Source organism: Carcharhinus amblyrhynchos, chromosome 7, assembly GCF_965287045.1.
Source record: "Carcharhinus amblyrhynchos chromosome 7, sCarAmb.v2.hapA, whole genome shotgun sequence".
NCBI classification, from domain to species: domain Eukaryota; kingdom Metazoa; phylum Chordata; class Chondrichthyes; order Carcharhiniformes; family Carcharhinidae; genus Carcharhinus; species Carcharhinus amblyrhynchos.
Genome location: NC_137330.1, coordinates 119,693,083 through 119,706,242, shown reverse-complemented (window position 1 = coordinate 119,706,242; position 13,160 = coordinate 119,693,083). Strand labels below are relative to the sequence as shown.

Here is a 13,160-nt window from a genome sequence, read left to right as displayed (position 1 = left end):
CCATTGCCATTTTGTGTGCTGGGCATGATAACAAACTGAGAATGTTACACAAACTGGGAATGTCGTTGCATTATCATTAGGGCTCAGTAAGAGTTGGGATATCCTGTTGATGTTGTACAAGACATTGGTAAGGCCACACATGAAATACTGTGTACAGTTCTGGTCACCCTATTACAGAAAAAATATTATTAAACTAGAAGGAGTGCAGGAAGGATTTACTAGGATGTTTCCAGGACTTGATGGATTGAGTTATAAGGAGAGGCTGGATAGACTGGGACTTTTTTACTCTGGAGTGTAGGAGGCTGAGGGGTGACCTTGTAGAGGGCTATAAAATAATGAGGGGCATAGAGAGGGCATAGGTTTAAGGTGAGAGGGGAGGGATACGAAAGTGTCTAGAGGGGCAATTTTTTCACACAGAGGGTGGTGAGTGTCCGGAACAAGCTGTCAGAGGTAGTAGTAGAGGCAGATACAATTTTATCATTTAAGAAGCATTTAGATAGTTACGTGGGTACGATGGGTATAGAGGGATATGGGCCAAATGCAGCATGGACAAGTTGGGCCGAAGGGCCTGTTTCCATGCTGTAAACCCCTATGACTCTATAAGAAGTCTCACAACACCAGGTTAAAGTCTAACAGGTTAAATTGGAATCAGGAGCTTTCGTAACGCTGCTGTATATTATAAGTGGGGCAGTGCAATGCTGATCACTCAACTCAACTCCAAAACCACCATTTTCTCCTGTGTCAGGACTCTTCGCAGAGTTGTGTTGTAAATATCAAGTGTAGTAGCATGCGCTATAGCTTGGGAGGTTTTGCCCCATCACATCTGCCAATTCTAACAACAGAACAGAAGGAGTATCTGTATTCTCACAGGTACTGTTTATTTGCTGTATGCTGAGCTTCCCCAGTTGGTTCTCCCAGTGGAGTCTTAAACTGTGCTGACCAACCATCACCATGTTTAGTCGCCAGCTGGCCTGTGCAGAGCTACTTGAGCTCAGTTTTTGTGGTGCAGTGATTGACCTCAGCTCTTCTTTGCAATGATCCAGCGAGCAAGTACAGATAGATACAAGATCACTCGTTGCATTGTGTGCTGCTTTTCACTGCTTTGTCTTCTGTGCAGAGTGACCATTTGGGCAAGGCACTGAAAGGTGTCTAATGTTGCTCTAATCTCTTCACAGTTCAACTGCACCCTTGCAGCATTTTAGAAATGGACTGAAATTATACTTCACAGTGATGCAGTGGTTAGCAGCGCTGCCTCTCAGCACCAGGGACACGGGTTGGATTCCCAGCTTGGGTCACTGTCTGTGTGGAGTCTGCACGTTCTCCCCATGTCTGCGTGGGTTTTCTCCAGGTGCTCTGGTTTCCTCCCACAGCCTGAAAGATGTGCTGGTTAGGTGCATTTGCCGTGTTAAATTCTCCCTCAGTGTACCCGAACAGGGGCTGGAGTGTGGCAACAAGGGGATTTTCACCGTAACTTCATTACAGTATTAATGTAAGCCTAATAAATAAACATTAAACTTTTCACAAGTAGTTAGTTCTGTTCAACTATCAGTGAAACTGACTGGTTCAACGATAAAACTAAATCTTTAAACAAAAGTCTCTAAAGTGATAATCTCTTGGCTCCATTTGTTTAAATAGCTGAGATATCTTAGTTGGTTCTTTATCAATCTCACCCCATTTCTCGCTAGAATCTCCGGCCTCCGGACGAGAAGAGTCGGACAATGTTTAGCGCTTCCGTCAGCATTCCTGCTATCGCCCGTTCTCGCACAGAGCCAGGACGCTCCATGAGTGCCAGCAGTGGACTGTCAGCAAGTAAGATATTTGATGCTCGATCTGTTTCCTTACAGAACCCCCTGGGATAATGGACCTGTTGTGAAAAGCGTCACTTGATATTGTTAATGTGCAGTTGCTGCTTCCTCATTAACTGTAAGATAGCCAGAAGTTCATTTTGTATTTTGATTAAGTGAAGAAGGGTTTCCCGAAACCTAAATTTGCTTTTCAACATTTTAAACCTTTGCCTCTTGGCCTGCCTGTCAGATGTCACTGCAACAACTTGCATTTAAACATAAGATTTATCCTTAGGAGCTTCATAAATAGTCATGAGAGACAAATGGGTGTCAGACTGGAAAAGGAGAGCCTTGGACATTGGGGTGGATGCTGGGGATTTGGGGGTGGCTGTGGTGTAGTATTATTGTCACGGGACTCGTCATCCAGAGACCCAGGGTTATGCTCTGGGGACCCAGGTTGGAATCCTACCACAGCAGATAGTGAAAGCTGAAGACATTAAAAATCTGAACCATTGTCAATTGTTGGAAAAACACATCTGGTTCACTAATTCTTTACATAGAAACACAGAAGATAAAAGCAGGAGGAGGCCATTTGGCCCGTCGAGCCTGCTCCACCATTCATTAAGTTCATGGCTGATCGTCCAACTCAGTAGCCTAATCCTGCTTTGTCCCTTTCTCCCAAGTGTTAAATCTAGCTGCCTCTTGAATACATTCAATGTTTTGGCATCAACTACTTCTTGTGGTAAAGAATTCCACAGGCTCACCACTCTTCGAGTCATAGAGGTTTGCAGCCAACATGTCCACACCGCCCAATTTTTACCAATAAGCTAGTCGCAATTGCCCACATTTGGCCCATATCTCTCTGTACCTATCATAACCATGGAACTGTCTAAATGCTTTTTAAAATGACAAAATTGTACCTGTTTCTACTACTACCTCTGGCAGATTGTTGGATGAAGAAATATCTCCTCACCTCCATCCTACATGGTCTACCCTGAATCCTCAAATTGTGACCCCTTGTTCTGGGTTCCCCCACCATCGGGAACATCCTCCCTGATATCCTTACCCGATCTGACCTACATGTGTCTCGAAACCTACAGCAATATGGTTGACTGTTAACTGCCCTCTGAAATGGCTGAGCAAAACACTCAGTTCAAGGGCAATTAGGGATGGGTAATAAATGTGTAGCAACACCCATGTAGTCGAATGAAGAAAAAAAATGAAGAGAAGAAAGGAGAAGGATGGAGTTTCAGAGGATAGGATTCCGGCAACTAAGAGACCTGGCACCAAATGTAGTTCAAAATACAGACAAGCAGAAAACCTGTCTCCAAATCGGAAAACATTTGGAGGCACAAATGACAAGATAAGCAAGATACCCACTGGCTACACAATAATGGAAATATGATTATTGGTGTGTATGGGACTTCCCCAGTGAAGTCCCTGGAATATTTTACGTTAATAAAGGTGCAACTCAAGTGAAAGTTGTTGTTGGATATCTTGTGATTTTATTTTTGATTAGATTTATTGTTGCCAGGTGTATTAGTATACAGTGAAAAGTATTGTCATGTATTTCCCTCATGAAGCTCCATTTTTCCAATCAGCAGCATTTGCCACATCCTCACGCTGCAGTGTAATGGAATTGGCTACCTCGGTGTTTCACTGCACTGTAATGGAATTGGCTATCTCAGTGTTTCACTGCACTGAAATGGAATTAGCTATCCCGGTGTTTCACTGCACTGTAATGGAATTGGCTATCTCGGTGTTTCACTGCATTGTAATGGAATTGTCTATCTGGGTGTTTCACTGCACTGTAATGGAATTAGCTATCTCGGTGTTTCACTGCAGTATACTGGAATTGTCTATCTCGGTGTTTCACTGCAGTGTGTAATGGAATTGTCTATCTCGGTGTTTCACTGCACTGTAATGGAATTGGCTATCTCGGTGTTTCACTGCACTGTAATGGAATTGTCTATCTTGGTGTTTCACTGCACTGTAATGGAATTGTCTATCTTGGTGTTTCACTGCAGTGTAATGGAATTGTCTATCTCGGTGTTTCACTGCAGTGTGTAATGGAATTGGCTATCTCGGTGTTTCACTGCACTGTAATGGAATTGTCTATCTTGGTGTTTCACTGCACTGTAATGGAATTGTCTATCTTGGTGTTTCACTGCAGTGTAATGGAATTGGCTATCTCAGTGTTTCACTGTAGTGTGTAATGGAATTGGCTATCTCGGTGTTTCACTGCACTGTAATGGAATTGTCTATCTGGATGTTTCACTGCACTGTAATGGAATTGTCTATCTCGGTGTTTCACTGCAGTGTGTAATGGAATTGGCCATCTCACTGTTTCACTGCAGTGTGTAATGGAATTAGCTATCTCAGTGTTTCACTGCACGGTAATGGAATTGCCTATCTCGGTGTTTCACTGCAGTGTGTAACGGAATTGACTATCTCGGTGTTTCACTGCACTGTAATGGAATTGGCTATCTCGGTGTTTCACTGCACAGTAATGGAATTAACTATCTCGGTGTTTCACTGCACGGTAATGGAGTTGGCTATCTCGCTGTTTCACTGCAGTGTGTAATGGAATTGGCTGTCTCGGTGTTTCACTGCACTGTAATGAAATTGGCTATCTCGGTGTTTCACTGCAGTGTGTAATGGAATTAGCTATCTCGGTGTTTCACTGCAGTGCGTAATGGAATTGTCTATCTCGGTGTTTCGCTGCACTGTAATGGAATTGACTATCTCGGTGTTTCACTGTAGTGTGTAATGAAATTGGCTATCTCGGTGTTTCACTGCAGTGTGTAATGGAATTGTCTGTCTCGGTGTTTCACTGCTCTGTAATGGAATTGGCTATCTCGGTGTTTCACTGCAGTGTGTAATGGAATTGTCTATCTCGATGTTTTACTGCAGTGTGTAATGGAATTGTCTATCTCGGTGTTTCACTGCAGTGTACTGGAATTAGCTATCTCTGTGTTCCACTGCAGTGCGTAATGGAATTGTCTATCTCGGTGTTTCACTGCAGTGTAATGGAATTGTCTATCTCGGTGTTTTACTGCAGTGCGTAATGGAATTGTCTATCTCAGTGTTTCACTGCAGTGTACTGGAATTAGCTATCTCTGTGTTCCACTGCAGTGCGTAATGGAATTGTCTATCTCGGTGTTTCACTGCAGTGTAATGAAATTGTCTATCTCGGTGTTTCACTACAGTGTGTAATGGAATTGTCTATCTCGGTGTTTCACTGCAGTGTGTAATGGAATTGTCTATCTCGGTGTTTCTCTGCACTGTAATGGAATTGTCTATCTCGGTGTTTCACTGCAGTGTGTAATGGAATTGTCTATCTCGGTGTTTCACTGCAATGTGATGGAATTGGCTATCTTGGTGTTTCACTGCAATGTGTAATGGAATTGTCTATCTCGGTGTTTCACTGCAGTGTGTAATGGAATTGGCTATCTCGGTGTTTCACTACAGTGTGTAATGGAATTGTCTATCTCGGTGTTTCTCTGCACTGTAATGGAATTGTCTATCTCGGTGTTTCTCTGCACTGTAATGGAATTGTCTATCTCGGTGTTTCACTGCAGTGTGTAATGGAATTGTCTATCTCGGTGTTTCACTGCAATGTGATGGAATTGGCTATCTCGGTGTTTCACTGCAGTGTGTAATGGAATTGGCCATCTTGGTGTTTCACTGCAATGTGATGGAATTGTCTATCTCGGTGTTTCTCTGCACTGCAATGGAATTGGCTATCTCGGTGTTTCACTGCAGTGTGTAATGGAATTGTCTATCTCGGTGTTTCTCTGCACTGCAATGGAATTGTCTTTCTCAGTGTTTCACTGCACTGTAATGGAATTGTCTATCTCAGTGTTTCACTGCAGTGTGTAATGGAATTGTCTATCTCCGTGTTTCTCTGCACTGCAATGGAATTGTCTATCTCAGTGTTTCACTGCACTGTAATGGAATTGTCTATCTCGGTGTTTCACTGCAGTGTGATGGAATTGTCTATCTCGGTGTTTCTCTGCACTGTAATGGAATTGGCTATCTCGGTGTTTCACTGCAATGTGTAATGCAATTGTCTATCTCGGTGTTTCACTGCAGTGTGTAATGGAATTGTCTATCTCGGTGTTTCACTGCAGTGTGTAATGGAATTGGCCATCTCGGTGTTTCACTGCACTGTAATGGAATTGGCCATCTCGGTGTTTCTCTGCACTGTAATGGAATTGGCTATCTCAGTGTTTCACTGCAATGTGTAATGGAATTGGCTATCTCGGTGTTTCATGTGTTGTTGATGTTTTTACAGGATCCACAGCACAAAATGGAAGTGCCCTTCGAAGAGAATTCTCAGGGGGAAATTACGTTAACAAACGTCAGCCAATGACGTCCCCATCTGACGGCTCTCTGTCCTCTGGTGGGATGGATCCCGGAAGCGATGTGCCAACGAGGGAGTTCGAGCGTGATGTAATTGCTCTGTCTAATATTTCCCCACTTGTCCCAAATTCTAGTTCCCACTGAAATGAATGTAAAGAAATCAAAACTATTGCAATTGTGAGGCTTTATCACTTCATCATTATCAGTCATCTCCAGAGTTTAAGCAACCCCACCCCTCAGTCCACCCTCCACTGTCAAACCACCTCTCCACCCCCCCCCTCATTATTCAACCATCCCACCACCCCCACAGCCCATTGTCCAATCAGTCTAAACCATCCTCACTGTCCAATCCCCCCCAACTGTCCAACCCCCCCACACTGTCCAACCACCCCCCCCGCCCCCCCCTCACTGCCTAACACTTCACTTTCCCACCCACAGCCCACTTCAGTCTGTTCCATTCTCTGCCCCGTCCCCTCCACAGCTCCTTATCAGACATGTCTCTCTGTGGCTGGTCTGAGGACATTATTTGGTGTGAAGTTCAGTGTTAGCTTCACTCTCTGAGACACCAGGGAAAGCTGGATTTCTCCATCAGTCCATCTGCTTTCTTGGTGAATAGTTTCTTCTGCTCCTGTCCCACACATTACCAGATTTACTAAATGCAATTTCAAAGCTTGATTAAAAAAAACTGGTATTAAACCAAAACCAAGTTTGTTAAACTTCTTTCCGTTAAAATCACCCAGTTCATTGCTCTTCAAGATCCAGTCCAGCACAAACTCTATGGGCCAAATGGCCTCCTCCTCACAGAATTGTTACACTGCAGAAGGAGGCCATTTGGCCCATCATATCTGCACCAGTTCCTCAAACGAGTATTATGCCTCCATGCAATTCTCCTGCCATTTCCCCATATCCCTGCATATTGTTTCTATTCGAGTAATCATCTTATCCCCTCTTGAATGCTTCGATATAACCCACTTCCGCCACACTTCCAGGCAGTGCATTCCAGACCCTGATCACTCGCTGTTAGAGAGTTTTTTTCCCGCATTGCATTTGCTTCTTTTGCAAATCATCTTAAATCTGTGCCCTCTTATTCTCGATCTTTTGATGAGCAGGAACAGTTTCTCCCTGTTTACTCTGTCCAGTCCCCTCATGATTTTGAACATCTCTATCAAATCTCCTCTTAGCCTTCTCCTCTCCAGGGAAAACAGTCTCAACCTCTCCAATCTATCCTCAGAAGTTAAACTTCTCATCCCTGGAACCATTTTCGTATATCTCTTCTGTTCTCTCTCCGATGCGTTCGCATTCTTCCTATAGTGTAGCACCCAGAACTGTACACAATATCTGGCTCTCTCAGGGAGGCAGTGGTATAGTCACTGAACTAGTAATCCTGAGGCCCAGGGTTCGAATCCTGCCACAGAAGGTGATGAAATTTGAATTCAATAGGAACATGTGATTCTAGATCCACGGCAATGTGATTGGCACTTGAAAAACTGCCCTCCGGGATGGACAACAGATGCTGGCCCAGCCGGTGACACCCACACCCCATGAAAAAGCTGAGATCTAACTAGTGTCTTGTACAAGTTCAGCACAGCCACCTTACTCTTGTACTCTATGCCTCTGTTACAATGGTTTTCTTGTTGTATTTAAAAACTGTGGTAGTAGCCAAAGTACCAGCGTGGTTCCAAAATGACCCAACTATAGGATCCTGAATGTCCATTCAGAGTGAAACATTCAGAAATACAATTGGTATTGTATTTCTTTTACTTCAATTACAAAGAATTAGCATTGACTATTAGACATATAGGAGTTATATCTATCCACTCATAGTTAAGGTTACATCATGCATACATAACAGTATAATGTCCAATTAAAACATGTGCATATTATATCATCAAACAATGATAGTTATATCTCTGACCACTGGTATCTCAATCTCCCTCTCGATTTTTCCTTGTTTGAACTGTCATATTATTCGATTAGATAGTCCTTGAGTGTTATCTGAGCTGTTAATCCCAGTCATTTGCACATAGCTTTCCATGTGTGACTGAGGTTCAGCTTGCTTATGTGATTTATAATCCTTTCAGCCCTATCAAAAGAGCCTAGAATAATGTATTCTTTATTAACCGCTCTCTCCACCTCTCCGGCCACCTTCAATGATCTATGCACAAATACATCCAGGTCCCTCTACTCCTGCACCCCTTATTGAATTTTACCCCTTGTTTTATAGTCTTTCCATGTTCTTCCTACCAAAATACATCACCCCACTTCTCTGAATCTGCTAATATTTCACTATTCACATTTATACCTTGCTTTATGTTTTACTTTTCCAACCAGCACTTTGCCTTGTTTATGCCGATGTTTCCGTTCTTCCCTTTAATAATGTGACATTGGAATGTTAAGTCCTACTTTTTACTTCGGAATTGGAATCATCCTTGCCACCCTCCTCCAGCCTATATCTACCCTGATCCTAATTTAAACTCCTTGGGAAACCTTTGTAAATATCAGAGAGCAGGAAATCAGAGCACTTCCCCAACACCATCAATCTAAGTTCTCAATGTCAGTTAGAAATCCTCCATTAGCTCCATTCTCAAAGCCAGAGATCAGTTGTCCTCCATGTAATAAATCTGATGATACAGTTTTCACAAGATCAACGCGTCAGGGGAGGCCACTGTATTCACCTTAATTATCCACCCAACTTTGCAAGCCCCATTAAATCACCACTATCTATGAAGTTTTAATTCTGCGATTTTGCCTATATTATTCTGTCCCATTTAGAGAAAATTCTAAATGTTGATCGCTCTTTGCATGAAGAAGTTCCTCCTGATAATTGTGGCTTTCCAATTCTAGCTTGTGGCATCCGTCACTCTCCTGTTCCCCTGCCCCCCACCCCGCCACATTCCCATTTTTGATTTACCTCGACATAGCATTCCGAATATTCAGGGGTTTCCCTCCCTGTGTATATAGAATAATAAGTGAAATAAATCCGAGGTACCATTGGGTACTGAGGATGTGTCATACTGTCAGTGCGGAGCTGTGAAATCAGCAGCACTGTAATACTCCTCGCACGCTCACAAGAAGCAATGCCTCAGCACATTGCATGTTTGGAACTGTCAGAAAATACAATTCCTTCTGAATCAGCTTATCCTTTTAGTAAAGAATTGGATCCTCTCTGAGTAGAGGAGCTGACTCAGAGATTAATCAATGGAGCTGAAAGATTTACATGTGGTTTAGAAAAATATAGAAATTCTGGGGAAGGTAATCAAGATAATCATTGTTTGGTTATAATTGTAGTGTCCTGCTGCTTAACGTGCAGAGTCACAGAGCAGTACAGCATGGGAACAGGCCCTTCAGCCCAACCAACCATGCCAGCTCTCCCAGTTAGTCCCAGTTACCAGCATTTGGCCCAGAGATCGAGACTTCTATTCTTAAATGTTGTAAATTTAATAAATATCTATGGTACCAGGAAAGTAAATGAGCACAAACTGCTGGATTTTTATTTTGAATGGTAAGGAGAGCTGTCATCTGCCTCTGGTTCCTCATGCACTGTCTCAACCTCAGGGTATTCATGATTGGGCAATTAATATCGTCCAGTGTTACCCACATCCCAAGGACAGCTTTTTAATAAATGTCTTTTTCTCTTTTCAAGTGTTCTTATGTTGCATCACTTTGTCATTCAGATAAAGGAGGATAGTTGCTTGCCTGTGGATATGGAATAGGAATTAGGAGCGAGAGTGGACACTTCCAGCCCGTTCCGCTTTGGACCCTATTACAGCAAACTTGTGTTGATGCAATGGGTGAATCCCACAGAGTGTAACCATATCAATCATCCTTTGTTCTCTTCCAGGATTCTGATTCTCCGAGACACTCAACAGCTTCCAACAGCTCCAACCTGAGCAGCCCACCCAGCCCCATCTCGCCTCACAAACCACAGTCACTCCTACTAGAAAATACTGAGCACGTCAACTGGGAAACATGAGATTGCTGAGCTCTGCAAGCAGTTCCAACATATCAGCCCTTACTCCTGTCTCTCTGCACCCAGCCTTACTCTGCTCTCCAACCTGTGTGCCAGGCAATTGCTGCAGATCCGTCAAAAAGACACAGGAACATTGTGGATTCAGGGACAAGGCCTGATGTCATAAACCTCACACACACACACACGCACACACATATATATAGACACATCACGCAGGAACCTCTCCCTGCTGACTGCTTTTCTCTCTCTTGTAAAAAGAAGAAAGGCAGCTTTCTTTCCTTTGAGTGACGTTAGCTGCTCTTTAGGGTTGTTGTGGGTGTATTCTGTTTTATATTTTAAGAAATGGAATCTTGGTTAAGTTGTGTAACTGATGTTTAAGGTGTTGTTTCTCATTGCAGCTCTGTAGCCAGGTACACACTCAAGAGTAAACAGGATTCGGGGGGAGGGTGGGGGTTGGAATGCAGCCTTGACGTTTATCATCGCTTTGATCTCTTCCAAAAACATCAAGTGCCAGCAGGCATTCCTTTCTCTGTTACTATTGCAATCAGGCTTCTTTTAATTATTATTTTATTTTGCAATAATGATATGTGTACATCTGCAAACAAATCACCAAACCTTATTTTGCTAAAAGAAAAACACACAAAAAAATTCTTTTGTGATATAGAATATATATAAAGTATATATATATAAAGTTGTGTATAGTTTTACTTGTTGAAACAATGACTGAAGGAAAGGTTACTTTGTGTGTGGTGTCACGGTCCCTGCTGGTAGATTCTTATATATAGTTCTTCAGTGTAGTACCCAAGACACAGCGGAAATTTAAAGTTTTTAATAAAACAGAAGTGGAAGCAGCAACTTTGAAGCTAAGGTGAAAAGTACTTATAGCCACAGTTCTCCAGCAAATAAAAGTACAATCTTTCGATGGAAAATGATTGAGTTATGTTGCATGTTGCAAAATTAGAAACAAGTGCACTAGTTTCAAGAGTCTGCCAGGTTCAGGGAGATCTGCTGATTCTGTCTGAATAAAGAATGCCCATTTTTGTAGTCATTTGAAGACAGTATTTGATTAAACACCCAGATATCGGAGTAACATTATATATATTTTTTTGTACACCATATGCAGCTGACATGTCAGGAAGTAGCTGCCCTGTCACCTCCTCGTGTCCGCTTTGCCACATCCCTCTCCTGATATTTATGTATTGTTACACTAAACAAAACCCTGGAGTCAGACAGCCTGGGACACTGAATGCTTTAATGGTTAGTTTGCTTCTGCCAAGCAAATAATTCCTACATTCTCTCTGTATATTCAAAGCCCATCAGTTCCTTGTTTCCATCAACTGTTCCACTCTTTCCTTTCTGTAACAAGGAAGGGATATAAAGTTTATCGAGGAAATTCGAGTACATAAAAGAATGTTTAATTCACAGCTAAGAGTGCAAAAACATTTTGGCAAACCATTATACGTTTAGATGCTGATCGGAGTTGTTGAGCAGTGGACTGGTGGGGGAGGGCTTGGGGCAGCAAATCTTTGAGTTCTTGTGTTTAGGGGCATCAGGAAGGTGAAGAGAAATGTGAGTGGGTGAAACAAGTACCTGACTGCACTCTCCTTCCCACATACTTAATCACACTCCTGGCCTGTGGATAAAGTAAAAGTGGTTTTCATTTTAAATGAATGAAATTTCAGATGAGTTTGACATTGGATTTTAAAGTGTCTTTGAGCTTTTGCTTCTATGACAGGAAGATGTGAGAGTTAAAGTGGGAAAGGTGGAGATAAGCTTCCTGCTCGAGTATAGATAAGGAGGGAATGTGGGAGCTGTCAAAACCCAGCTGTGAATTGTAAACATTGAACTGTGAGCAAAGGGGAGAATACACTAGTGTTGGTGTTCAGTGGGGACTGACATGCTTTGACTATGGCAATTTCATATCATTTATTTTCAAGAGTTTTTAGGGTTTTCCCCCTTTTGTAAGATTATTGTACAGTTTTGCATGTCTTAGATGTAATCAGTTTTTTAAAATTTCTTTTGGTTTAGGTTAAAGGCTGACTTCAGTAAATTAATTGCTTGGCTTTCTCACTCCTTTTTGCCCTTAATGTTTTTAGGGGTTAATTTGTAAGAGGAACTATTGCTGATTGTAGATTCTTTTGCACAAGAATATTTAAGGTGGTCAGTCTGGCTATTAAAGACCAGCCACCATTATTTTATGTTGGTGACACACACTAAATATTAACCAAGACTTTGATGTATTTCAATAAAACAGGGAAATGTTACAAATTGTTTTGTATTGTTATTGCTTTTAGAGTGAGCCAGGCAGCTCTGTCTGGTTCCTTGAGGTTGGATCAGTCGGCAGACTTGGTTTTTAATAAATTGAGAATCGAGATTAGTTTGATATTATGTCAAAGTGTCACTTCTCCTAATCGTCCTCCCTTGAAGGTCTCCCGCTGGCCTGGAACCGCATTCCTTCATTCCCATACAGGCCACGTGTCTGCAGAGGGAGGGACAGAGTTGGGTGTTTCCTTTCTCCCTGGGGATATTTTGTTTGTGTGTGTAGATGGAGACCATTTTATCTGCTCAATCCCAATGAGTTAAAGAACTCAGAGAACAGTTTTAACATTATTATTTAATATTACGAAGTGGTTGGCCATTTATCTGATGGTTCTTTACAACCTCCTGAGGAGAGTAGATCAGTTTCTGATGGCAGTGAACATCTCTTTACTGTTTCAGTGTAGTTGTCGTTTGTAAAAGGATCACTTTAGAAGCAGAGTCACTATAAGAAATCTGGCTGATAATCATACACATCCAGTGCCTGTTAACTGCGGTGACATGATCTGGTCATTAGTGAGGTTGATTGAGAATAAATCATGTGACAATGATTGGGTAACCGGTAAAACTGTGAAGGTTTATCAGTGTACTGAGTTGTACAGTAAAGTGCTACCAGAGCAGCAACCAGCTAACAAAAACTTTTTTTAATAACCGACAACAGTGTTTAAAGAAACACAGTAGGTGACAAGAAATAATTTGTTATTATAACATGGGAGACACCAGGT

The 13,160-nt window shown here is 42.2% G+C and overlaps 1 protein-coding gene across 9 annotated transcripts in view; it reads left to right on the top strand.

Annotated features, from left to right (window-relative positions):
• LOC145345245 (serine/threonine-protein kinase MRCK alpha-like) overlaps nt 1-12,440 on the top strand; it is a 545,867-nt gene extending 533,427 nt beyond the window's left edge. For 3 of the 9 annotated variants that reach the window (XM_080193034.1, XM_080193032.1, XM_080193031.1), the window contains 3 exons: nt 1,686-1,809; nt 6,082-6,239; nt 9,991-12,440. In XM_080193034.1, coding sequence (XP_080049160.1) covers nt 1,686-1,809; nt 6,082-6,239; nt 9,991-10,122 — 414 coding nt within the window. In that variant the 3' untranslated portion in view covers nt 10,123-12,440. The remainder of the gene's footprint in view (nt 1-1,685; nt 1,810-6,081; nt 6,240-9,990) is intronic. The other 6 variants (XM_080193035.1, XM_080193038.1, XM_080193036.1 and 3 more) reach the window with 2 other exon arrangements.
• The last annotated feature ends 720 nt before the right edge of the window (nt 12,441-13,160 follow it).